This window comes from Ascidiella aspersa, chromosome 9 (genome assembly GCF_963924565.1).
Source record: "Ascidiella aspersa chromosome 9, kaAscAspe10.2, whole genome shotgun sequence".
NCBI lineage: Eukaryota > Metazoa > Chordata > Ascidiacea > Phlebobranchia > Ascidiidae > Ascidiella > Ascidiella aspersa.
Window position 1 is genome coordinate 9942138 of NC_139455.1, and position 27056 is coordinate 9969193.

Sequence of the window (27056 nt, forward strand, 5' to 3'; positions counted from 1 at the left end):
TTAGATAGTCGCTCAACTTATCGAAGTGGGAGTCGCGTAATCCACAATGATCAACGCTGAATCTTTTCAAACGCGAGCTGCATCGGACAAGGGATTGAAATGCCTTCCAAAGACCGACTTTGTTCGTTAACCCGTTTTCTCGAACAAAACGAACAGAACGCAATTGCAGACAACTTTTAATCAACTGAGCAGTAAGCCATGACAGGACGTCGGCGGTTAAACTGTCGTCAGCAAACTCAATCGAATGGACTGTTTGCGGTATGCTTATTTGGTAAGCTGGATCAACTATTTGACTTTCGTTTGGAAATCTGAAACGCACGCGACTGAATTCGAGCCAACGAAGTTTCGGCCAGTGTCTGAAAACATCATTCCACAGATTTTGTGTCTGAAAAGAAAGGTAAACTATATTAACACCTCTAAACGTACTACGGATTGTTTTACATTCAAAGTTACTTCGTCCACGTTCAACGAGGTAACAATCCTCAAACAAGTAATAATAATAATAATCGACAGCCACCGAGTTCATTCATGGTTTTAAACTGTTTAAGGAATTTTAAGTTTTTTTTTTTCAGGATTTCCCTCGAAAAATTATTCTTGATCCTTGTACTACAGGGAATTTAGTTTACACATCACAAGGCGCCGCTCTGGCGGTCTTAAAATATTGAGTGACGCATGCCTAGGCCCAAATGATGTGTAATAATTCGAACTTCGCGCCTAAAAAAGTGTTTTTTGTTTTCTTTGGATATGTAGTTTCGTTTATGAAATCAGTAAACATACTCACAATCATCAAATGAGAAAGTTAGTTGGGTGAAATAAACCATTGTTGTATTTACATTGTGTAATGAAATGAGTGTTGCGCTTTGTTACTAGCTAAATCCAAGATGGCGATCGACAAAAAGCTGCGCATAACGTCAAAATCTAAGACGGCAGATTTCGTATCTTATACAAAGCTGGGACGGCGTGTAAGACATTAAAATTAAAGAAACGTGCTCCTTTTAGGATTTTACTCATAAAAAAGTTTTCCCGTTGGGTATTTTTTTTAAAGTGGCCTAACCTTACAAGTAATTTTAGGGATACAAGGTGTAAGTTACTTTTGAAGGGCTAGTGTTGCGTAATTAATTTAATTTGGGGGACATTTGGTTTAAATTTTATTCCAATGACATCATGGGCAGGTAGCTTTGTTTTTCGACCACTCTAAGTATTAACTAGAAATTTAAAACAATTTTGGGGAAAATGGTATGCAGAAATGTCAAAATTATCAAACGTATTATCGGTTACTCAAACAAGGCCAACATCAGAAGTGAAAATATCTAGTAGGTTGTGTAAAACAAGAAGCTAAAACATACGACACATCAGGTACCTCACATAATTTCCCTTTTCTTCGCTAGCTTAGTAGGTTAAGTTTCCATTTAGTAGGTTAAGTTTCCATGTAGTCCTATTAAGATTTTTAAAAAATAAAAAAATGTTTTTCATTTCTAGTAGTTGGCGGAGCCGCATAGCGTTGGGATCTGGTTTACTTGACCCAGTCGCCAAGCTATTTTGTTGAAACTATAGCCACACCTATAACGTTTTTCGACTAAGATATCAACGTATATATATACCTCATTTATCGTCAAAATGGCGGCTTGTACGGCACAACAAGAAAAGGAAAACTCCTCAACTCCAGTGGCAAGTCGCAGTGCGTCCTTGGCTTCAAAAAAGTCGACCGGGGTCACATGCCGGTAGTGTAGTTGTTGTACTTCACCGGGGTTCGGCAAAGCTCTGAGAATTTGTTGTATTGACCCAGCGTTTACATCTTCGAAACTGCAAATAAAGCTGGTGCTAAAAACGGTATCATTGTCTATTTATCACGTGCTTATCATTGAACAATTAACCCCTGTCCTTTGCTGGTCTAAATGTATACAATTTTACCTTTGCACAGGATACCTATCAAGAGGGATTACTACAAAAGTAGCCAGCTCTGTCATTTGGTTGGGGATTGCATTAAATGTTTTACTGCGCCGTATATCGTTTTTCACCCTTACATAAAAGTCATGTGAAAATACGTATGAGTTGTGGGTTGCCCTTTAATCCAAAGAAACATTAGTGAATAGTCAAAAAAACAAAAGTTCGTACGAGTGTACGAACAAGCCGTTTGATTAAAATAGAATTTAGCGGAAAATAAAATTAGTTTTATTTGTTTTTGCAAATGAACTGGTCGACTAATTGCGCTGTACTGTACCTGTTGTAAGTTAAATGGGTCAGGCATATTTAAACAAAGCAATCCGCACCCGGTAATTACCGTATTGAGGTTAGATTAACATGCAGGTTTTGGCGTTTTGAATTTTGCAGCACGGAAAGAAGGGATTCCGATACTGCCTTGTGCAAAGTCCCATCAAGTGCGACTTCTAGCTTTATGGTTGGCGTAATCCCACCTGCAAGAGAAAACACAAAATTATGGTACTCACACGATTTGTGTTGTCTATGTAGAAGGTATGACTGGATACACCATTCCTGTATTTAGAGTTTTGTGATTACCACAGTATTTGCATTTCACTCGAGTCATTTTGCACAATACTAAGGTAAGGAAAATATTACATTTTCCTAAAACTAAGGATTTAAAACATATAAAAACTCGTGATGCACTTTGTTAATAAACTTATTTTGTAAGCTTTTGTTTAAGTAATACAAATAATATTTAAACTAACCTAGAGGTTTGTTGATGTTCGTGTTCTTCTGTCCGTTCCATTCGCATTCGTTTCCGCTGCTTTCTAGTCGTAGTTTGAGGGCCGCCAACGTAGCCCGTAAGCAGTTAACATTACCGCTTGTCTTTCGCAGATCCAAAACTTTCATGGGATGTTTTGAGGCAGTCTGAAGACAATCTAGTTTACGACAGAACTGGTTTGCGTACTCTTTTAAAATAAGTTCGGTTTGGTGATTTTCCAGGCTTCTCCTTTCGCAGTTAGCCCGGGAAAACGAGGGCCCGTCGTTCCAGTCGACCACATCCGACGGCTCGAAACTCTTGGTGGGAAACGTGGGCTTGGCAATTTCGTGAATCATGAGGAAAGCGTCCACAGCGTACATGACGATCCACTGCCGCATTCGCATGGTTAGTCCGAGAGGTAGACTGTCGTCGATAAAGTATTTTACAGGCGAAAAATTTTCGTCTCTGCACTGACACATTACAATTTGAACGCAGTGTCTGGCCAGTGCAAGAGCGCGAAAGCGACGGTGCGAACTACAGCTGTGGTCTTTCACCAACGGGTTGACGCAGTCACTGCACTCAGAGGCTTTGAAGTCGAACCGATTTCGTTTCAGACAACTGTGTCCGCGGTCCAGGGTAACCATTAGAGCACGTACAATGCCAGCAATCATAGGTTTCGGAATACAATCGGTTGTTATGAAAGTGCTGAGAAGGACGTGTATTCTACGCAGATCTTTTTCTTTCATTAATCGTTCGAAAACAGATTTCGCCGCCGTCAGCCGACATATCGTCGTCAATGTCAGGGGTTGAAGGTCAAACATAATTAGGCTAAGTCGATTCTTGTGTTTACGTAACAAGACAAAAGCAATGGGTATATAAGTACTCTGCAATAGAGTTAGTAAATTGGTATACTTATAAAAACGTATTTTAATATTAAAAACGTATTTTAATATAAATATAAGAATATTGTGCAATAAAAACTAAATTATTTTTCGAATATTTGTATACGTTTACCCAAATTATTTCACCAAAAGATCGATATTACTGAAGTCAATTTGCAAATTTCCTATAATAAATGACTCATTACGTACACTAAACGTTAAACACGTCCAGTCGTCCACGACTCGGGGCTTACAAAATAAACTAACTTCGAGTCGTCTACATCATTTAAACTCGTAACGAATGCATTTGAATCGCCAAACAACAATACTGTAGGCTTGTTTGGGGCTGTTTAGGTACTCCTATTTTATCCTAACTAAGATATACTGTCGATAACGCAACAAAGTGCTCTGACTAAAACTAGTCGCTTGATTAAATTGTTAACTGCTCTGCTCTGTCGCATCGTTATTGTTTAACTAAACTCTTTCAAAAGGGTTACTGAACGATTGCCTATCATTTTCATTTGGTCACGTCACTCCACAAGGCCGGCTGCTTTTGTTCGCCGAACCATCAATTAGTGACCGCCATCTGGACTACAACGTCAGCCGCGGTAATTATTTACTGTCTTACCCACCAACATGGCCCTATATGTAAGGCAAACCATCTGCACAGATAATCTGTTATTGTTCCCACTGTGTTTATCAATTCGATTTTTAAATTATAGACCTATTTCTATTCGAATAATACCTTATATTTGTCATTTGCTTTAAGTCTCTTGCACTATAACTGAAAGGACTGCAAAACTGCGGTAAAGAAAACACATTTTGTCCCTAGATGGCAAATATTCATTTAAACTGGACATGGGGCTTGCTACTGCAACAACGCACATTCGTTAACTAATTAACGGGATCCAAGCTGTTGAGGAAATGACGAGTACTTGCGTGCGATAAATACGACAGAACAAAACTGCGATATTTGCGCTGTATCTAACGTGCGGGATACGTCCGCACCTCGACTATACCAGACCATTACAGGCGCTTTGTGTGTCACAGGGTGGTAAGTGTTGTAACACTTCTTTCTGTTGCAAAGCAGCTAGACAATTTTTGGCAAATACAGACCGAGAAGTATTTTAAGTTCTTTACATTTACCTTTACCAATCTTTTTACAATTTTCTTGTCATCAATCTTGTTTCGACAGAGTACTTCTTACATTTTCAGTTTGTACCGTTAGTCAAACTGCAACAGCGCATTTTCCTGCACGAAGGGTGTGTTTAATCGTCCGTTGCTTTTAAAAAATGGATTAAAGATGCTTCTAGCGCCAACCCTAATGCGCCAATTATAGTTATACGACTTGTGCTACGACATAAGAACGTTCGACAAAGCAATTTAACCGAACAAAGAGGTCCTCTCATAAATACAAACCGCCTCTTTTCTAAAACAATTGAACTACATTTCAACAATAAATGAAAGGAATATAATAAGACGTTAACGGTTAATCTACGTCAACTGTCGCCGTAAAGGATTACTCTTAATCGACGATCCATTTTATTTATAACTCGAATATAGCAGTTAAAACATCACTGACCTTAAAAAAATTAAAAAATCGTCAAACATTTTTTAAGTTGTTTAATTACAAGAATTTTTTTGGTTGTCTGAAACCTATACGAAAATATAGTTTTTTATTGTCTAGTTATCTTTTTACAACGACTAATCAACGAATCGCAAATAGTATATTTTGTCATTGTCAACTGAGACAGCGGCAGCCTTAACGTGGGATGTCCGACACTTTATATTTCATTTTGATACTGATAGGCCTACCCGTTATTTTGGGTCAAAATTATCACTGTCCGAACCTACAATACAAAATGACGCAATTGCTATGGTCTAATAATCAAAATAATAGTTAATATTAAAACCGAAAGAGGTATTTTTCCATGGTATTAGACCAAAAGTTGCGTTTGCAGTAAAAGATTTTGTCACTTTGAATTATTAACTTACTGTTTTCTAAAAAAATTGTTTAAAAGAAAAAATCGCTCGGTTGAATCGCAAAATGAATAATTATAATATCGGTCAACATCAGTTCGATATTGAATCGACAATGATACCACCATTGTATCGCACGAGTAGCGATACTTCAATTTAACTTTGGGTTTGTCGTCGATTCGATATTAACAGACATCCGTAAAAAACGAACGAACTTCATTTTAGTGTGACTTGTTTTGTCTTAAAGTCATATTGATAAATTACTTGACGTCGACTTAAATAATTTAGGCAAATGACTTACATTAATCTTGAGTAATTGATTTTTATGTTTGCTTTGCAATAAATATTGCTTAGCATAAAATTAATTTACTGGTTTTAACACGTTATTTTTTATGCCAATGACTTGACTTGGTAATGGCTTGGACTCGGACTTGGCTAACTGTAATAATGACTTATTGAACTGGGCACAACCTAGTTATTGAAAATGCTTTGACTTTTTGGACTTCGCTGCGTGTCAATAGTATACGTAAAATTTGCTAGTGATATTTTTAACCAATAAAATCGTATTTATACAAATATAAAAATAGCAAAGGCAAAACAATAATAAAAACCTGTTGTGTAAATTCCTGTATTATAGGATCGTAGCCGATGTTGGATGCCCGAACTCAAGTGGTATTATCGGTACACCTCCGATACTAGGGTAAAATCGGTGTTGATCCCATAACAAATTAATATATAGGAAGGTTAGCCTAATTTGCAATCAAACACAGCGATTTTTATTTTTAAAGCCATACCTATGTACGAAAAAAAGTATAGTTTAACAACCGTAGGTTACTAAATTATCAATGCATTTTTTACTAAACCCAAAAACAAATACCTTGGAACATCAATTCGAATTATTTGCTTATTTAGGCATAGTAATGACGTCATTTTGTATGACATATCGATACTTTTTGTGCAAAATTTAAGATTTCGGTAACCAAATAAAAGTATAGGACACCCCTAGTTTGTACGACACAACTTGTTTTGCACCTGCTTCGTGCAGCTAAATGTAATAAAAATACAGGTATAAAATAAAACCTCTATCAAGATCACATGCTTGTATTTTCGTGTGAAATTGCTTATTGCAATTGTTTAAATCGTGTTAAGTCTGCCAAAGTGTTCCAGTTTCTTTAACAACTATTACAAATTTGATGCTTACTAGTACAGCTACCTGCAAAACAATACATGAATTGGTATAACCTTTTTAGTAGATGCAGATTAGCAAACGAACATCTCGTAAACAACGTAAAATTGGGGAGGGCAGTAATACTTTCACCCTCTTTGTTGTAAGAAATGGCGTTGTTGTTTATTAACACATTAAACGTGCAATATTGATCAATTATATCACACAGTTTTACGATATAGTAAGACTATATCACCATATTTATTAACCCAAATGACAAGCGTCCTTATAAAATCGTACGCCACAAAAAGCAAGTTTTACGGGTTTAAACGAAAATGATGTTAAAGTGGTTGACGATAACAACATAAACTGTACTACCGAGTGCATGGCCGTTTAATGAGGCCGTTTAATGAATCAGTTAGCAAATCAAATTCACCTTTACAGACAGCACTATACAAAGTAAACCCGGGGTGACAATCTGTGGTTCATCATCTATTTTGTCCAAAAAATTGCATTGATCGGGTGGAAATCGTTTTTTGTCAAAACTTTTAATTGATAAAAAAGTTAAAATATAATCTAATACCTGGGGATTCCAAACCCAAAAATGTGATAGACAAACAAATCTTATTTTTTGGTGTAAAGCAAGTTTGTGAAACAATTGATGGACATATATTCAAGAAGATTCGGATTAATATTTTCGGCCTCGTGTAGTGACAAACAGCAAACATATACAACGAAGTCAAAAAAATAAAATGGACAGCACACACTAACGGTCAAGCGAGAACTAGCTTTCTTTAAAGCAGCAGGTACGATTAAGACGACTATAGAAAAACTCGACACTTAAAAAAAGTCTTTCGCCAATAAATTTTGCGATATTTTGTTAAGAAAATGTAAGACGATGATGTTTCGTAGAAATGCATCACCTTTTTGATATATATAATATTTGCTTCCCAGCGAATTCGATAGCCACAGTTCAAAACTACGAACCTTTCATAAAAAAAAATAGTTCTACTAAAATGTTTGTTTTCCAATTCAAATCAAGGTTTAAACGCGATTTAATAAGAGACCAGCACCACAACATTCGCCAAGAGAAGTAAAAAGAACATCATGAACAGTATCGGACATCCTAATGAACTTTAAACAATAAATAAACTAATTTCCACGCAAAAAATGACTTCAAACGAATCGAAGCAATAACGTTACTAAAAAAATCAATCGTTTTTTATTAATTGTGGATGTAAATTGGGGCTTTTTAAATGTCTGTATATCGTACCACCAATCGTTTGATTTAGCATTTAGCTTTCAAAACGTTTTTAATCAGCTTAAATTGTTCTGGCTGTAGTGTATATTATGCGATTCTAGAAGGCAAATGCTTTTGCAAATGCTTTGTTTCCAATTACAAATTGATGCGAGTTAAACGATTGCCGGAACGAAAAAGGGCACGATTAGGGGAATTGGCATTTAATGTAAACTGACTAAAGATCGCAAGACTCTTTAGCCGCCCAAAGCTGTATAAAAACGTGCCCGTCGTGGGCCCACGCACGCTGCTCAGCTATTAGACGCTCGGCTGACCTGAAATGTAGTCAAAAGCTAATCCGGCACCGACATATGTGACTGAGCGACCTGGCGCGAACCCGCCTGTCTCCTGCGTGATCGCGAGCATTCGCGTCCAGTCGTGACACGACTGATGCCGGCACTACAATACAACGTACAGCAATGTATTACGACCAGTCAAGGCCTGCTACTATTGCCAAACGAAACAAAAACAGTGCGCCTATAAAAAAACGGTGCGCTTTTCAATGGGGATGCAATCTGGCAGAGACACATGAAACGATGCATGAACAGGAGCGAAAACGAAAGCCGACTGGTTTAAATGCGGCCATGTAAACCAACCCGCAAAACTGGCGTATGACGATCACGAGTCATCTCGATAAGCGATCGCGATTAACCGCATAAATTATGTATGTGCAATATGTACAAGGACCGCTGGGAGCAGCATCTGTTCCCGTTGCTTTTGACGGGTTCCTATCTCGCCCGTCCTGTCAGTGGACGCCTTGTAAATCTACCTGTCACTGTTATGGGGTCGGGAATGTACGTGAGCTGCGTGACACCTTTTGCTCGTGTGTTGTACACATCAATAAAGTTGTACACAACTTTTAAAATACCGTTTTCAGATCAATTTTTCTTGCTTAAAAAAATGAATTAATGCAACATCGCAAACTACTTTGGTAGAAAAAAATAAGACAGACGAAAATATGTTTTTTTGGGAAGGGATGAGTAAATATCGAAGTTACGTTCACACACATACACACAATCTTCAGCGTTACACAAAGCGATCTTTCTTTCCACGAAAATCACACAAACTCGCATTTAAATTCGCTTATTTTTAAACCAACAACAATAAACGAGCTTAACCACCCCAACATGTCGCGCGTTTGTGGGCGGGCGTTCCGCCCTGACATAGGTTTGCGACATAAGAGCAAAAGATTGCAAGCGTCCCGACACGAAAACGACAAGTCAAATCGGTTCGCGTTTGCGAAGCCAACTTCCGGCCACGAACCTCGCACGCTTAGCAAGCCGGCCAATGGGAAAAGGACTCCTTATGTACAGCGCACCTCTGACATGACGCGCTCTTCCTGCGGGAAGAGATAGAGAACTGCACGCGGGCGTCCGGCAACCAACCCACTAGTGTTTCAAAGCGAGGGGACTCCCCCGGAGGTGGTTGCGTAATCGGATACGGAGGGCGACACCGCGTGGTGGAGGGGGAAGGCGTTGCTGTTCATGTTGACGTTGTTGAGATGGTTCGCCGAGCCGCCGGGGGCGTTGTGCGTGGCGGCGCTCGCATTGGCGACAGCAGCGGCGGCGGCGTCGTCGCTGGACAACTTGTCCATGAGAAACTGGTCGATCGGGGTGTTGCCGATCAGCTTGAAAAAGAAGAGGTGCTCCAGGCACTTGAGGCCGATCGAGCGCAGCGCTGGAAGGCGCAGCAGAAGCTTGGCAAAGCGACCAGGGTGCTCTGGGTACTTGGTCTTGCAGTAGACCTCCAGCGAGGCGTAGACCTTCTCGCGCATCTGTTCGATGTGCGAAGGGTCAGTGAGGTCCTTCGCGTCTGCAACCAAACGTCGCAAGCATTATTTTCCGGGCATGTGCATATGCATCATTGCAGCTTAATTTTTTATGTACTTTTTCTACATAGGTCCATTTGCGTGATTTGAAGGTGTGTTTTGTGTTTTTGCACGTAAACCTAAAGGGTTGGCAAAAAGTCCTCCAGACAGTAGGCGTGTCGCATTATTTTACGACACAGTCACCAATAGCGTTACTCAGTTGAACTAAAAGTTTTTTTTTTTGTTTTGGGGCCAAAACGAAAAATGAGCAAACTTAAGCGATTTCAGCCTATTTGAATATTAAAGCCATTAACAGGTCAGTTAGTCTTAGAGTAATTTGCCTTTTTTCCGCTGTAATAGTGAAAAGTAAAAACGCCAAGTTTTGGCCAGTTAAAAATAGGAGGCTTAGAGGTTTCTAAATCTTTTAAATCGCCAGCAAATCTCTACACGCTTCTGTGCATTCGTGAGCAGCGATGGCATTGTGCGGCGGCGAACAGAGAACGCATGCACGATTGCAAGGCGTCGAAACGCAAAAGTCACGACCGCAGGGAATCGTGGCGGAAAAGCGCTCGCCGCTGCCACGATATCTCGCGGTTTAGCCTCTGAAGGCGTAACGCAGAAGCGCTCGTATCAGTGGCACCTGGGTTGAAGAGCACGATGGCACGGAGGCAGCCGAGCTCGGTGCGGTCCATGTTCATGTCGCGCATCTTGCAGATAAGCTCAGTGAGTACGCGGTCGAAAATGGCACCCACGCCTGCCGAGTGAGCGGTTTGGCGGTAGACGCGCAGACCCGAAGACATTACTATGCCGTCGGGCACCTCGATGCTGCGGTGGCTGAATGAGGCGATCAGCAGCTCGTTCCAACCTGTGTCGAGAAAAGCAAGCGGATTGTGGCGATTTTAGAAAGGGCGGTTCACGTGAGGCCAAGTTAGCAGTGAAGGTTTCGGATAACTGCTTAGCGGTGAAAAGCATGTGTTGCTGATCGCTCTTTTAAAACGATTTCCAAAGAGTAGCAGTTCGAACATAGAATTCAACTTGAATTTTATAAAATCCTTTGTAAAAAAACAAATCTTTATAGTTGGAAAACACACCTAATTAACATTTTTAAAGATAATTTCTTATCCTATTGAGAACACAACTATATACACTACAGTTTAACCGAAATATTTTGCATCATTGGGATCTAGCAATAACACGCGGATACCTACAATAAAACGGTTTTTGTTGCACTCACACATCCTGTATGTCAACATGTGGCGACTGGAGGCATGCCAACTAAAAATTCCCTATTTGTTATCCTATTTCAGTGGTTCTCAACCTTTTTGTTCTCGCGACCCCTTTTAAGTTTTCGATAACTTGCGCGACCCCCTAATTATAGTGTGTGATACATAAACCTGAGTAAATAAAAGACACATTTTAAAATTGGCAAAATTAAAATAGAGAAAAAATCTAGACTAGGACTGTATTAAGATTTGGCTAAAATGCGCTATGCATATAACAAGCTAAAGTTACGGTTTGAGCCAGTGTTGCCAGATGCTTGGTTTAGGGTTAGGACATTGTTGGTGTGAAATTCATACATTTTATGTCAAATAATATTTAGCATGTACCTAGTGCGAGACTAAAGGGAATCAATAGAGGTAAATGTTCTTGGTGGGCAGCCAAATTTCTCCCAAATTTACAAAACGGTTAGACGTTAACAGCAGTGCAATAATAAAGCTTTCTGTAAATTCTATTTCCTTTTGCCAAAACTGCAACACCAAAATTTTATTCTCGGAATTCTGTGGATGTTGTAGAAAATGCTATTTAAAAATAGTTTGCCTGTAACCTATTGTAAACCTAGCACGAATTTTATTGTAAGTTGGCCTAAATTTCAATTTGATACTAGAGCGCCATATACTACACCTGACGCTTTTGTGCTTTACAGGAATTATTGTAGAAATACGCATCAAAATCGCGCGAAGGGCGAAAAAATTTTGTCCTTACGTTGGTAAAGTTGGTATAAACCATTTTGAAGGCCTCGTGAGCCCATGGTTTTACTTCATCCAATGTTCCAAATAAATTCGGCAAAATTGGGACAGATAGCTTACTGTCCTAATGATTTACAAACCGTCGGACACAGCAGTTAAAATTAGAACAATTTGTCGTTTTTGGTTCGAATTTTAGGCCTTCTGGCAATCCTGGTTTGAGCGTCCATTCATTTTTATTAGACATCGTTTGACTGAAGATAGGCTGGATTTATTAATTAAAAAGTGTAATTGTGACGTCATAAACGCAACAAGTTCATTGCAGCAAAGGCCAAACAAAGACAAACGTTAGACTGGCGGTTGCCTTTGGTCCTTCTATATTGCCAAACTTTTAATTCATATTGCCTAATTCCTATGATTATTTTTTTTTGGAAATTCTACACGGCGACCCCCCAGACAACCCCTTGCGACCCCCTTGGGTGTCGCGGCCCACAGGTTGAGAACCACTGTCCTATTGAGAACACAAATACGTACAGTTTTAACTGAAATATTTTGCAACATTAGTATCAAAACTATCACTAACACGCGGATACCTATTACAAACGGTTTTCGTTGCACTCTTAAATCCTGTGTCAAACATGTGGCGACTGGAGGCATATCAATTAAAAATCCCCAAAGTTTTTTTTATCTTATTGAGAACACAAACATGTACAGTTTTAACCGAAATATTTTTCAACATTAGGATCAAAACTAGCAATATTACGCGGGTAGTGTACCTATTTAAAACTTTTTTCGTTGCACTCTCACATCCTGAATGTCGACATGTGGCGTCTAAAGACATGGCAACTAAAAATGCCCAACTTGGCAGCGAATCTTACCTGCCCTAAGGAGGGTGACCTGGTCGTCAAGGGGCAGCGACGAAAAGTGTGGGACGTGCTTGGCCCACTCGACCAGGGTGAAGAGCTGGTGGTCGGCGGCCTTACAGACAGTCGCGTCCGTGTCCATTTGCTGCACACTCTGTGAAAAGCCAACAAGAATGTTTTTAGGTAATAAGAATATCAAAGCCCATACAGAAGTGAGTATCATTTTGAATCAAGATGTTGACAATGAATAAAGAGTTATTTAAAACATCCAAAATGATACCTACTTCTGTATGGGCTTTGGTGTTCTTAAAACGTCTTACTACAACCTCCAACCATTATGCCTCAATATTGTTTTTGTTCGAGCGTTTTACAATATGATATGACGCAGCCACTTGATCGGCTTGGTGGAGGTAGCAAAGCAGATACGGTCTGCGAGGAGAGTTTATTTATCATTTCTGATAGTACACATACCATTCATAGCCATATTTATTTTCTGTGTGAAGTAACGGGATGACAGGGTGTAAGTAACACATACAACAGAAACGCTTTTTCACATAATCAATAAATCTAGATTTATTCATGCGACCCTAATTCTAGAAATAATTAATATTTCAACCTTTATCAATCCTAGTGTCAATATTTTTTTTTTAATTTTGGCAATCACATTAGAGTGTAACAATACACCAACTGCTACTAGCACCACGACCGCCCCTTCTTAGTGTCGATTTATTTAGTAAAATTATACGCACTGCGTATTATCGTCAGCAGATGATGGTAGACGGAAATAACCGTATCTTTGTTATTAAGGCGTGCCAATTAAGTATGATAATTCGCGAATGGTAGAACGTTGTTAGTAACCCGTAATCACACATACCAGTGCGAAAAGTGCGTTTCATTTAGCAAAACATACTTGGTGGCGTTAATGTACAATGCTAAAAACGGCAAAATAGAATGTGTGATCACTGATCTCACCACTTGTCAGAAAAAAATTCTATTTTAAATACACATATGTTTTTACGATAAAAAGGACAGTAGTGTTTTACCATAGAATCACAAAAAACAATGAAATTGCTTTCTTGTTGTAGCCAAAAATGTCAATAAGATAAAATTATGCTATTGCAACAGTGCGCGCAATGCATTGAGTTGCAGCGGACTATTCCGCCCATTAAACAATCAACAAACAGTAATTAGCCAGACTTTGTACTATAAGGACTGGCTCTGTATACAAAACTAAAAAATTATACGATTTTTGTTAAATCTTTAATGGCAATAAAGTTTCGAAAACGGCAGAGTAAAAATGACATTTTATAAACTATTTTTAACGGCGGTAATTAACAATAGTTTTTGTTCGCTACAATACCTTTTACTTTTAAAGAAGTAAGAGTCTCCAATTATATAGCAAACTTAAAACCATGGTTTAACCTTAGTGCACGAACCTTAATTAAAAACCCTTAAAAAATCTTAAAATGATGCCAGCCGATAAGCACATCTTACATAAATATAAAGCCAACAAAATATAGGCAGTATCTGGAAGAAACAGGATACTTTACGTTAACTAAACCCATGTGGCAGATTAAACAGTAAAAAACATAAGTTTCAATTTATATGCATGAGTAATTAAGTATGTATGGCACAAAAACTGAACGAATAGATTGATTTTAGACCAAAGTATTTCGCAGGTCGTAGTACTGATACTATCCGATGGTCGGTGGTTTTTGGTAGTCGATTTGAGTTCCAAATAAACAAAAAGTTAGTCAATGATAGACACTCCTTCGCAACATTTCTTAATACCTTTTTTCAATGCCTTTTTTTAAATTACTAAACCAAAATTACCAAATTATGGCTCTACAAAGCGGTAAACGCAACCTATGCGATGTTAACTTTGTTTATTGTTTTGTTTATTTGGCCAATTAAGTTTTTTACTCAGCATTTTTTATTATATCTTGAGATACCACTAAAAGCTAAGGTTGCAACACTCATGCATTTAAGGTGTTAAAAAAGTTTCGATCTGTGAAATGCAGAATGATTTTACTTCTGGGTGTGCATTTCGGGGCGGAATTGCACAACATGGTTTTGACACAATTATTGTTATGTCAATAATCTTCATAACGCATTATCAAAAAAAGTTGAAAATTAGTCGAAGTATTGGCAACTTAATAATAAAATATCTAACTATGGACCGCATCCTTCAAATTAAAATTGCGCTTTTGGTTCCCTCAACAACTTAATAACATTGCCAAAAATATTCAAACGATCAAAAACGAAATAACGATACTATTTGCTCCAACAGGCAACAGTACAAGCAACATCGTCACAAGGGCGTTTGAATAAACCATAGGTATAAGATGACGAAAGATAATAAAGGCATGTAGTTACATCTCCGCCGGCTGTTACCGATTAACACCACGTGCTTGTGATTACGTAGGGTTACGACACAATCCATGCATTGTGCCTAAACCCTATGTAATCGACTGTTGGGTGTTTTAAAAAAGTTAATCTACAATAAACCTTTCCGAAAGTGATTTACTTTTCGTCCCGAAACAAACCGCACAAACACAATAAAATAATACAAACTTTTAGAAGTATTTTCGAACCACTAAATAGATCTTGAAAAACAAAAACCGAATCGAATACCTCTTGCAAGTTGATAATCTCTTCCGGCTTGGGGTCGGATGCCAGTTCTGCTTGGAGGATCTTGTCGACCGGCATTTCATCAGCGGGATTAACCTCGGTGTTGTCTTCTTGCTCTTTGTTTTTTTGACGTTCCTCTTGAACAGCTACCAATAAGTGTAAGATTGGGTTAATTTTCGTCATTTTATTAGTTTTATTTCGCTCGATTTCACTTAACCTTCGGCAACCCGTCGCCCTATTTTGCTTCTTGCACTGTTTCATTGTCACTGTAATCACTAATGGTTTTACGGTCTACGTCTTCGTTTGTTTTAGTCTAAAGACACATTCGTAGGTTGTAATAAAAAGCAATTTAAAATAGCAGATTATACTTCATTGTGGGTTGTATACAGGCTCACAAAGCCAAGACCGTGCTCGGCGTAGGCGTTCGCTCATTGTGGCACTTCTTTTACCGCCACTCTATGTAAGCAAGCGATCTTAGGTCAGCCACAGGCCGTATAGTAGCTTATTTTAAGTGTAACATCAAAAATATTGGTTCGCAACGTTCTGGCTGTAGAAAAATTGATAATTACCTAGAATAGACGCCCCTGGAGAGTACTATAATTTTTGTTCTATTAGTGATTAAAAACCATTTATAATGAATTACAAAAGCGCCCGAAGCACTTTTCGGCTTTGCGTATTAACTGAGTTGTCGAGCAAACATCCATCGTCACGTGACATATCTTGTTCAAAGGTCGACTACATTCCAAACTTGCTTAATAAGGTGTTGAGGTAAGGTAAAAGGTAACAATATTTTGGTGGAACGATCTGTTAGGATCAAGTGCGTGCGTCGCGCTAAAAGGTCACGGTATAATTCAATATTTTTTACAATCGATTTGACTGCTTTAACATAATTTTACGTTTTTTTGTTTTTTACGGCGGTCGGTTACCTGGTCATTGTAGAGAACCGCTGCGTGTTGTACAAATTTGCTTTGCACAGAAGTTCTCAAAGAGAAAATCAGGTTATTGCATTCTATACTAGGTAAACCATCATTACCTTACCGGCTTGGTAAACTTTGTGTGTCAAACAGCTATGACAAGGATCAAATTACACTACTACGAGTGTCTCCATCATGCATTGTCGTGTGTGTGTTAATTAGTCTAACATACTAAGAATGCTCGTCTGTTCCTGTAGGGTTAGCAGGATGACGTATTGCGTTGATTTGTAATGCGCCATTTAATTCTTAATGAGTGCTTCATTCGGCATGATTACGTTACGTTTTTCAGTGACATCAAATGACCCACGTAAATTAATTAGCAACATACCGGAGACGTACTATTCATAAAAACAAGTGTTTTACCCTGCATGCAAAATGAAAATGCACACCATATGAACACAAAATTAACGAATTTTATTATCATAATGTTAAATCCATGAATGACGCAATTCTTATACAGTTTCCGCGTCTAAATTGGTTGCATTAGGTATTACATTATTTTGGCTTTGTTCATTTCCTTTCAGTTGTAAGTTCCCCTTTATTACAGACTATGAGCGTAGTACAAACTTTGCACTGAAGAGTTAGGGTTATTCGTTCAGGGTACCATAGCTTGAAAAGGTACTAGATATGTATGTCTGTAAAGAATCTGTTCGTCTTAGCAAACAAAAGTCTATTGAACCATAACTTAACAACCTACCAGGTTTAATTCACAAAGAGAACACACTAGCTCCGTGCTAAATAAACATGGGCATGCTTTAAAATTGTAAAGCTAGCTGGTTTAAGATGCCTTCGCGATTTTTTTAGTGTTTAGCAGTCATAGAGATTTGACTAAAAATAGTATGCGGTTTCTTGCCGCCGAGAATAGACATTCTTAGCCAACACGGTAATCACAACAATGCCGTGGAAGGATGTGAACCCCGGGCGCAGAGTTCACCAAAGTTCTGACCCTGCTTCACTATAGTCATTGTATATTAGATGTTGGTGTCAAAAAACGTGACACGCCGAAAGTCGTCTGTCTCAGTAAGCCAGCAACGCAAATATATGTTGTCAGGAGTCAGAATTGACATAAACTAGTTAAAAAATTATATGAACGGAAAAAATGTACATTGAATACAGACTTTCAGTTAAACTAAAACATGCCACCACAGTGATTCAATTATATTTAAGTTTATTGACTACAATTTGCCCAGTTTGTTTAAGGTTGCATATTAATAAAACTTATTCAAAAAACTAAATCATTTTTACTATATTTATTTCAAAAACATACGAAGCAAGCAGTGAAGACGCTGCCAATACTAAAAAAATAAAATTGCAATAGAGCTATGATATGCTCACAGCAAGACAACATGACAGAAAACATTTAAAGATATCGCTGGTTCTTCCTTACCTTCTTTTTTCATGCCCATGGTCTGGCACTTCTGGAAGCGGCAGTACTGGCATCGATTTCTCTGGCGTTTGTCGATGATGCAGTCCTTGTCATCTCTGCATGTGTAAGTAAGCATCTTCCGTACAGTTCTTTTGAAGAACCCTTTAAAGAATAAAATGACCTTTAAAGCATCATCAGGCAAATGATAAAAACCTAATTAATGCCACATCAATAACAAATTTAGGCATTATTTTGGCATGCTTGAAATGTTCTTATAGTTGAAATGACATAAACAACTAGCTTATAAAGGATATCAGTGTAACTTGCAGAAAATATAGCATAATATGAATTGTCTAGAAAACTAAATACACTGTTTAGAGGTGGCATTCCCAGTTAAAGTCATTTCTGTGTAGGAACATAAAAATAATTATGATCCACAATGTTCAACACACACTTTGTTATACAAGTATATTTACATATGTATAGATAATAATCTATTATGTATTAAAAACTATACCTTTACAGCCTTCACAGCTGTATACACCATAGTGTTTCCCAGAAGCCCTGTCCCCGCATACTGCACAGATGTGTTTTACAGAAGTTGGGCTGCTGGTCACAGAAAATGGATTCGATGGCATTGTGCTGGGGACTGGGCTGTCAGTGGAAGAGAGCTGAGGAAACTGAAGCGGACCCATGGAACCTGGACCAGGTAAGCAAATCTCTTGCTTGACATGGATGTTGTCATACTGGATGTTCAAACCACCACCTACAAAAAACTTAGTTGTTTGTCAAATTCGATTTAATGTAGTTCTTTTTCAAATATTTTTAGATTCATTTATGTTGTTGCTTTTTGTTTACAATTAACTTGCCTGTTAGGTATTTCAATTGAATAGTTTAAGTTGTATAAAATTAATGTATACATTGTGGTAAACTGTGACCAATTAAACTGTTAGCAAATCTGTACCTTACCAAGTGCTGTTTGCTTTCCCAGTAAATGTTGGTTTGTAATATTTACTATTTCTATAGTCACAATGCAATAGTCCTAGACATTAGACCCATATCTTCGTAAGTACATAACTAAGTCTAACAAAGATGTCATTATCTAAAATTGCATTTAGGCAGGGTTGACAATGAATCAAAATTTGCACTTGCCAGTCAGTCGAGTATTTACAAATCAAGACTCGCCCTGACGAAATTATGTTCGCTAAAGATTTGAGCAAGCTGTCTGAACTTTCTGTTGTTTTCCTTCCAAGTGATTTGATTTTTTTTACCAATGAATGCTTGATTATTTCAGTATAAATGCATAGTTGTTAAACAAATCTGCGGGTAAGTTATACACAGTCTTGTGACATGATAAGTTTTGCCAGGGATGCTACGGGTAGATTTATTTTACCCACTTTAATTGGCGAAAAAACTACCAAATACTAAGTGAATTTTTGGTTATGATATTTTCGCATCGAAACATCCCTGCAAATTTATCAAACAAATTTGATGGTTAGAAGAATGACTTTTTTACCCTGTGTGATGCGTCTGTTGATTTGTTGTTGTATTTGCACAAGCGTGTGTTGTTTGCAATTAAATGAAATAATTAACCTTCCAGGGTTGTTCCTAAGCAAAAAATTACACTCGCCAGTTTGGCGAGTGGCTATCAATCAGCACTCGCCAAGACGAAATAACACTCGCCAAATTTTTGGCACGCTGTCTGCAAATAAATTTCTGTCCTAGCGCGGTCATTTCTTGGGTTATCGTTAACCTGTATTTTTCTATACGTAAACACCAGATTGTAAACTTTAGTTTTTGCGCGGGAGAGACAATTTTGCAGCTTTAAATTGAGCGGCTGTAATAAAGTTATCTGTAAAATTTGCACGGCTGAAAATGCAGTACTAGACTGAAAACTGTTAACGCAACAAAGTTTTGCACGTTTGAGCGATTTTTCGCGGCTGACTGAATTTTACGTTGACTTTACATGAAATGCGCGGCTGTGACTGCAGCAGAGCGGGTACTTTCCAACCTATCGTAAACAGTTGTTTTTATAAAAGTTTGGTCGTTTATTTTTATGCATGGATGAACAAATGAATGACATATAAAGCAGTTTACGCTTAAAACAATGTTTTTCAGCCGAAGTATTCTTTAGTGAAAAAATAACACTGTCAATTCCTTGCGCCCTCTTTTTTCGTATTCTGTTTTTTCTGTGCTTCAAGGACGTTTCATCCAAATTGCTTCGCGCCACAAACAAAACGCCACATTTCGCCTAACACTATAGTTACTGTTTAAACAGATAAAATAATGACAAAATAATTGTAAATTTACAACTAAACCATTTATTCGCAAAAAAAAAACATTTATTGGCTGAGTTAACAACCATATGCATCTTAAATACGGTATAAAATATTCACAGACAGTTATTCAACATACTTACGTCTCAGACTAATTACTAATGCTCAACTGTAGTTATACAAGTAGGCGATATTTCAAATATCGTAGAGTTCAGTGGTCCGTTTTAGTCCCTCAAAACATTTAAAAAAACATTGCTTACAAATATTATTATAAGACATTTGCTTTGAACTTATTGTTACCCAAAACTGCACGTCCTTTCCCAAAAGCATCAAAGAAGTTGAAGTTAAACAATAAACCACATAACTGTTTACCACTGCAGCAATTACGTCTTTGATTGTTCGCCGGTAAACGATTTTTTTAAACGGGACAAAGAGTTTTTATTACGAGCTTTGAACGTGACTTCGATTAACCTTATTACCTGTGAAGTGTTGAATGTATTTGCACCTCAGTGTTTAAGAAAATAATTTTAGTAGTGGCGCTTAACACAAGTTGTCCTGCACCAACTAATTACATTTTTCGCCTAAGCCACTCGCCAGTCGGGCGAGTGGGTGTCAATCAGCACTCGCCAAGAGCAATTTGTACTCGCATTGGCGAGTGGGCGAGTGCTTAAGTCCAACCCTGCCTTCAGTAGTAGGTGGCTAGCTCACTCGCCAATGCGAGTGCAAATCGTTCCGGGCGAGTGCTGATTGAAACCCACTCGCCCGACTGGCGAGTGGCTTCGGCGAGAAATTTAATTACTTGGTGTGGTAGGATGACTTGTGTTGAGCATCACTACTAAGCGAAATATTACTTACCGCCAGTTATTTCCTTAAACACTAAGGCCATAATACATTTAACACTACACACATAATAAGGTTAATCGAAGTCACGTTCGAAGCTCGTAATAAAGACTCTTTGTCCCCTTTTAAAAAATCACTTACCGGCAAACAATCAAAAGACGTGCAGTGTTAAATAGTTATGGCTTATGAGGTTGATTGTTTACCTTAAACGTTGTTCATTTTCAAATGTTTAACCCGACCGCTGGCACCTTAAAAAAAAGTTTATTGGACTAGCGATGCACCCAGCGATAAGACTTTACTTTTTTCAATTTATTGAATTGTTTGTATTAGAAAATTATAAGCAATCGCTGAAGTTTTTGGTAACAATAAGTTCTAATCATATTTGTAAGCAGTGTTTTTTAAGATGTTTTGAGCGACCGAAACGGTTCACTGAACACTACGATATTTTAAAATATCGCCTACTTGCGAAACTACAGCTGAGAATTAGCAATTAGTCTACGTAAGTATGTTGTTGCGATCTCTTTAAGTTCATATCGGACGTCGGTCACCCAAGACAAAGCTTAAAATATAACTGTCTGTAAATATTTTATTTCGCAATTATTGTTTGTTTAGATGCGAATCAAAACCATTGAAGACGCCCTTGGAAAATTGTAACAACCCACTATAGGGCGTCGCGCAGCACAAAACCTCTGGTGCATATGGTTGTTCACTTTGCGAATGAATGGTTTAGGTGTAAATTTGCAATTATTTTATTTAGTCATTATTTGCTGTTCAATCAGTAACTATAGTGTTAGGCGAAATGTGGCATTTTGTTTGTGGCGCGAAGCAACCTGCGATGAAACGTCCTTTAAGCACAGAAAAACCAGAATACGAAAAAAAAAGAAAGCGCGAGGATTTAAAAAAAATGGAAAACAGGCTGGCTGTGGCTACTAAGTGCATTTCAAGTAAAAAACTTTGTTTTTAAAATAACGACCAGACTTTTATAAAATTCTAATGATTACGTACCATGAGACAGGTTAACGATAGCCTAAGAAATGACCGTGCTAGGACGGAAATTCGCAGGCTGCATGCCAACAAATTTGGCGAGTGTTATTTTGGCCGGGCGAGTGCTCATTAATAGCCGCTCGCTCACCTGGCGAGTGTAAATTTTTGCTCAGGAACAACCCTGTGGTATATATATATATTTTAACTGGAACTGCATATGCCTAGCACTGCCTTTTTCCCCAATAAACAACGTGCTTGCACTTCCGAAACTTTTATCAAAATGGCACAACAAAATCAATTCCTACCAATTGTAGTGCGGAATGCTTTTATATTATATTAGTGATTTCAAACATATATATGAGATTGAATATTTGTGGAAAAAAACGTTGTGCCAACTTCTTCAGTTTCTGGCACAGGCACAAGTCGCCAGCATTCTGTCATACTGCTTTCCTGCATTACCAACATTATTTAGTTTTGACATTATTTTTTTTTACCATTAGGAGCAAATATTCAATGTTTCATAACAAATGAACATTGCCTTGGAATGTTACTGGTCCCGAGCACAGTAACTGGAGTAAAGTTTAGTTTCTCATGTGTTTTCACTAAAGCTTATAGTTTTGTTGCAGATAAACAAAAGTTATGGCTTCCCACCTCAAAACACAGGTTTTGTGTTTTTAATTTACTATTTTAAGTAATAACCCTTGTTTTAGATCAATTAGTATATATGCTTGGTTGCTATTTTACAAGTTTTGGTGTTATTTTTTACCAAAATTTGCAAGGAATACATTTTTTGGTCACAAACCTTGTGATCCTGAACTGCTATCAGGTACTTGAGATGAATTTTGTCCATTCAGTGTTGATGGCTGCAATTGAAGAATAGTTTTTACAAGAGATGCCATTTATTAAAATGATTAATGTGCGTATCAACCCTGTATTATAACTTAGGTTTACATTTCAGAGAGCGTATTAACAGATTTGATATCACAGGTATCTTATTTTATATAAATGTAATTTAAAAAATGGGAGTAATCACACAAGTTTAAATAATCAAGTTAAATTGCCTAAAAAACAAGAAATATGTTTATAAAAAAAAAAATTAACCCTTGTCAAAATAACAATAAAAATAAATGGTTACTACCAGACAGCAAAAATTGTTTTCTTACTGTTGAGTTTATTGGCTCAGGTGGGTGGGAACCATAACTTGTTGTTGTAGCTGGCATGAGATGGGAGGGAAACTGCATGAGACCCGCTTGGGCTTGACTTATTGCGGCAAAATGGGGATGACTTACAGGAACCATGTTCCTGAAATCCACCAACGACATTGCACTGCCCTGTGGAAATCTTGGGCTTGGCTGTGAAAACATTGGAATGTTCGACGGGACAGAAGTTGGTATTCCACTGGTTGGCAACGACATTTCTTTCTTTTTTGCACAGATAGTTCAGTTATCAAAACTCAATTGCAGATTTACCATTCATATTAAAACAAAGCCGAAATGATTCTTTTTTTGCAGACTTGCATTACCTATTAATCACCCTGAAATCAGAAACAATATTTTTACATAAAAAATAACACTGCACAAAGACAAGTGTATTCCTAAAAATATCAATTTTTAATTTCATGATGTTGCTTTATCAAGATTTGGGTTATATTGGAGTTCAACCTGATCCCTTGCAGTTGTACTCCAAGGTGAGAAACCACACAAAACTTCGGCAACGCTTACAGTTCTTTGCTTGTAAATTATATTATTTCAAAAGTATTCAATCTGGTATTTTTGGTAGTAGACTGGTATAGTATCACAAAACCAAAGCAGCAAGACAATTCAATATATATACTTGTAATCAGTGTCCCTTGAAGTTTTTACCCTGCACACAGGTTTTATGCATTGGTTCAAAATCAGTGGGCAAAGTGAAGAAAATTTTTAAACATAAAATTGCCCAAATTGGCTGAAGGTAAGACATTTTATTTGGTCATTACTGTTCCTTCAGTCTGCTAACTTCAATAAAAGATTGAAATATTTAGGTCTACTGACATAGTGGCATCAGCTTTTTAATCACCCGTTCAAAGTAGAATATATCAACTCCTTAGGATTATATATATACAATCCAAATTAGATTTAATTTCCTATTTTGCAGTATATACCAGATTGGGGCCACTAAAATTTATTTGTTTTTACGGGGGAAGGTTGCTAATAAAATAATTGTAGATACGCTAGTTAAGGCCTGCAGCAGCGGCGAAACCAATACTGTGCTTTAAATGTAGCCATGTAGTGCGGTGTCAGCACTTTTGGGTTACCGATTTCTGGCTAAAAATCTGATCAATAAGTGTCAATAAAGTGTCAATGTGTGAGCAGCTAACGTGTTATACGAGGTGCATATATTTCATAATTTCTTACAAACAGTAAGTTGCAAAGATAACTTTCCATTGTAAAACTAGGTAAGTACGCTACAGGTCAGTAAATGTCAACAATAGGCCAATATTTAGCTGGGTTGGCCACAGCATTTTAAGTAATAGTAATACATTACTGGTAATAGTATTTTTGTATTCTTTGTTGCATATTTTTGACTGCTTAATGTTTGTAGTCAAACGAAAATTCACTACTAATAACAACCAGGTGTTTCCACATGTTTTATGTTTTTGTAAAAACAACTGCTTTGAATGGCAAAAACAGCAATGTTGGTAATTTTATTTTTTGATTATAATATGAATATATAATAAATGAGCAAATAGTTATTTTTGTCACTAATAGGTATATATATTATAATTTATTCTTTTCAAAACATAGAAGATAAATAATTATTAAAAAATATACTAAGATTTAGTTCAAAACTCCAAGATTGAGGTGATTATGGAATTCTATATGTCAAGGATGGCCGTGGCCGATAATGAGTATTTATTATCTTTTCGGCAAGGACATTTTTTATATTGTTTTTTGATTTTGCTGTAATACTGAAAATTTTTTTACGTATTTGACTTTTAAAATACACTTTATGTAAAGTAGCCATTTTTAAAACAGATTAGACTCATAGAAATGTGAAGCAAACAAAAAACTGATTAAGATACTTTTTATAATTCTTCTGAAAAATAGGTTTACTTTAAAAAGTCCAGTAAAGAACATTAAAAAAACCGATAGGGGTATGTTGTTAGACTTATATTTAAATTAATCCATATTTATTTAAATTAATCCATATTTGCAATTTCTTGGGTTTTTTTTAAAGTAATTATTTTTATTTTCATAACCTATTTTTAAAAATGTTCTAGATATGACACTTTTTACTGCATTTTAATACATTTTTAGAATACCACTGTTTGCCTCAATAGCCAATTATGTCAAATATAAGCAAATCACTTATCTAGAATGTATGGAAAGGTGAATTTAGGCCAAGCAGGTGCACAGCCAATAAACTTTTGTTGGCTAATAAAATAATATAGGAACACAAAATCTCAGCACATAATTAGAAAAGAAAAGAAATATTTTTTTATTGAAAAGGCCTGGTAGACAAAGGCTAAAAAAATTATTCAGTAAACTAGCGATTGAGATTTAAATCAAGCAGTCTCAAGCAGTTTAAAGATTGCCGAGACCGGTTATGAGTAGTAATATTAATTTAATTTTAGTACGAAAATACAGTATGATTTTTCCTGTACAACAAACAACAACTTACCTGGGTATACACTATGCACGGATCTGTAATGTAGCTTAATAATAAATTTCAAAGCCAAAGCGTTCATATCGAAACGTCTTAATCAAGATGCTGTCGATCTACCCGACCTTTTTGGCTTTGAAATTTATTATTAAACAACTTACCTATTTTTCATTAAAAAAATCTGAGATTTAGCATAACGCCTAATATGCAAAATAATAGTTTATTAGTATTAAAGGTATACAAACTAAAATGTTATTTGGATTTTATTTTAAATTAATTTAAGATTTAAACATTCCTTAGGTATATAATAAAATCAACATAGGTCTCGTTCAATAAAATTGTAAAAAATTTGGTATCAGTCCAAAAAAGTAATATCGGTGGGTCTTTAATAAATACTAATATTGATTGATTGAGACCAAGATTTTTTTCTCTTTTTTTGCAAATATTGATTAGAAAATGTATAAAAATGAATATTAAAAGTTTCACAATTTTAATTATTTTTAAACTTCAACTTAAATTAGTTTATTTTCCAGTGATAATTGTGTGCTGGCTAACGGCTAAAAACTGTGGGGCTGGTCTATAATGCTATCACTTATTTGAGGTAAAGTAACACAACCAGCAAAGTCAAAATTAAAATTGCAAACTTGGAGAATAATATAATAATAGTTGACCCACATGAGACACCTTTAAAACCAAAACAATGTGCATTGATTTATTAAGTGGTAGGATTTCTAAACACCCAAACTTGTGAGTACACTTCTCATGCTTTTCAGAGTGCCCTCAAAATTTGTGGCGGCCTAAGATTCGCCAAAAAAATTGTTTTAAATGACCAAAATTTAACGATATATCAGCCAATAAAGTCCTATTTTTCACTGTAAATTCACTAGGATATTTGGTGCTTGTCACTGGCGTACTTTTCGGCAAACATTAAACGCCAAAAATATATGCTGGTGAGTCACTGAAATGCAATGAGGCCAAAAAATATGAAAACAATAAGGTACCTAATTGAAGTTGCAATCAGAATACCAATAAAAAACAAAGCCAGAATTTTCTAAGCAACCAAACATACATTTTCACCACACAGAAAACTGTGATGATTGCTCGAGTTACCTTGCACATACTTTTGGTTATCTAAAAGCATAATATAAGACTAACAAATCGAAAAGAAACAAGGCTAATTATTCTAAAAAATGAACTGCTTTAATATTTTGTGTTTGATTAAAAATTAACAAATTTTAAATCACCTCAACAATTCAAAGGAGTAGTGCAAGTTCTTACGATTTTTCTGTTAGTTAACAAATGATTAAGGAGCAGACGCTTACACATTTGATTACTAGATAGGTTAGCTATCTTCAGTAATGTGCGAAAGTTTCGCACTTTCTTTCCTTCCAAAGATATTACACGGTGAATTTTCGCACTGCTCGCTTCTCTTAGTGGTCCAATGATAGCAAGTGATATTGGTGATATAACGTTGTTAGTAATCGTTAGTTAATGAATATATATATATATTAGCGTAAACATTTTTATGATTAATGCGCAAACAAGTATTAAGTCAACTCTTTTTCAGCTTATATTTTCCTACTAGCTTACTTTTACATTTGTTCATACTTGAGCCAAAGTACTGCATTAAAACAAGAAACATAGAAACTTTATATTAAAACACGTTCGTTTCAGTCAGAGGGCCGAACTGTAACTTTATCGAA

General features: G+C 36.8%; 2 protein-coding genes across 2 annotated transcripts; both read right to left on the reverse strand.

The window, feature by feature from the left end:
* Positions 1–1148: 1148 nt before the first annotated feature.
* Positions 1149–3504, reverse strand: LOC146132911 (uncharacterized). Its single transcript, XM_083397594.1, has 4 exons — positions 2688–3504; positions 2282–2414; positions 1602–1803; positions 1149–1205 (listed from the first exon to the last, which is right to left on the reverse strand). The coding sequence occupies exons 1-4, from the start codon at positions 3502–3504 to the stop codon at positions 1149–1151; spliced, it is 1209 nt and encodes a 402-aa protein (XP_083253720.1).
* Positions 3505–6888: 3384 nt separating this feature from the next.
* Positions 6889–23240, reverse strand: LOC146132912 (retinoic acid receptor RXR-alpha-B-like). Its single transcript, XM_083397976.1, has 8 exons — positions 22875–23240; positions 22514–22574; positions 18129–18377; positions 17633–17773; positions 15275–15417; positions 12656–12794; positions 10454–10678; positions 6889–9818 (listed from the first exon to the last, which is right to left on the reverse strand). The coding sequence occupies exons 1-8, from the start codon at positions 23124–23126 to the stop codon at positions 9403–9405; spliced, it is 1626 nt and encodes a 541-aa protein (XP_083254102.1). The 5' UTR covers positions 23127–23240; the 3' UTR covers positions 6889–9402.
* Positions 23241–27056: the final 3816 nt, after the last annotated feature.

What these genes read in the sequence shown, in the direction of transcription:
- LOC146132911 (XM_083397594.1), bottom strand. Translation starts at nt 3,504, where the DNA reads ATGTTTGACCTTCAACCCCTGACATTGACGACGATATGTCGGCTGACG. An exon ending in GTTAATCTAACCTCAATACG is followed by an intron (nt 1,804 to 2,281) that starts GTAATTACCGGG and finishes CTTTATTTGCAG; the next exon opens with TTTCGAAGATGTAAACGCTG. An exon ending in CCATTTTGACGATAAATGAG is followed by an intron (nt 1,206 to 1,601) that starts GTATATATATAC and finishes TTAAATTTCTAG; the next exon opens with TTAATACTTAGAGTGGTCGA.
- LOC146132912 (XM_083397976.1), bottom strand. Translation starts at nt 23,126, where the DNA reads ATGTCGTTGCCAACCAGTGGAATACCAACTTCTGTCCCGTCGAACATT. An exon ending in CTGAGCCAATAAACTCAACA is followed by an intron (nt 22,575 to 22,874) that starts GTAAGAAAACAA and finishes CTTCAATTGCAG; the next exon opens with CCATCAACACTGAATGGACA. An exon ending in CAGCTGTGAAGGCTGTAAAG is followed by an intron (nt 17,774 to 18,128) that starts GTATAGTTTTTA and finishes TATTCTTTAAAG; the next exon opens with GGTTCTTCAAAAGAACTGTA.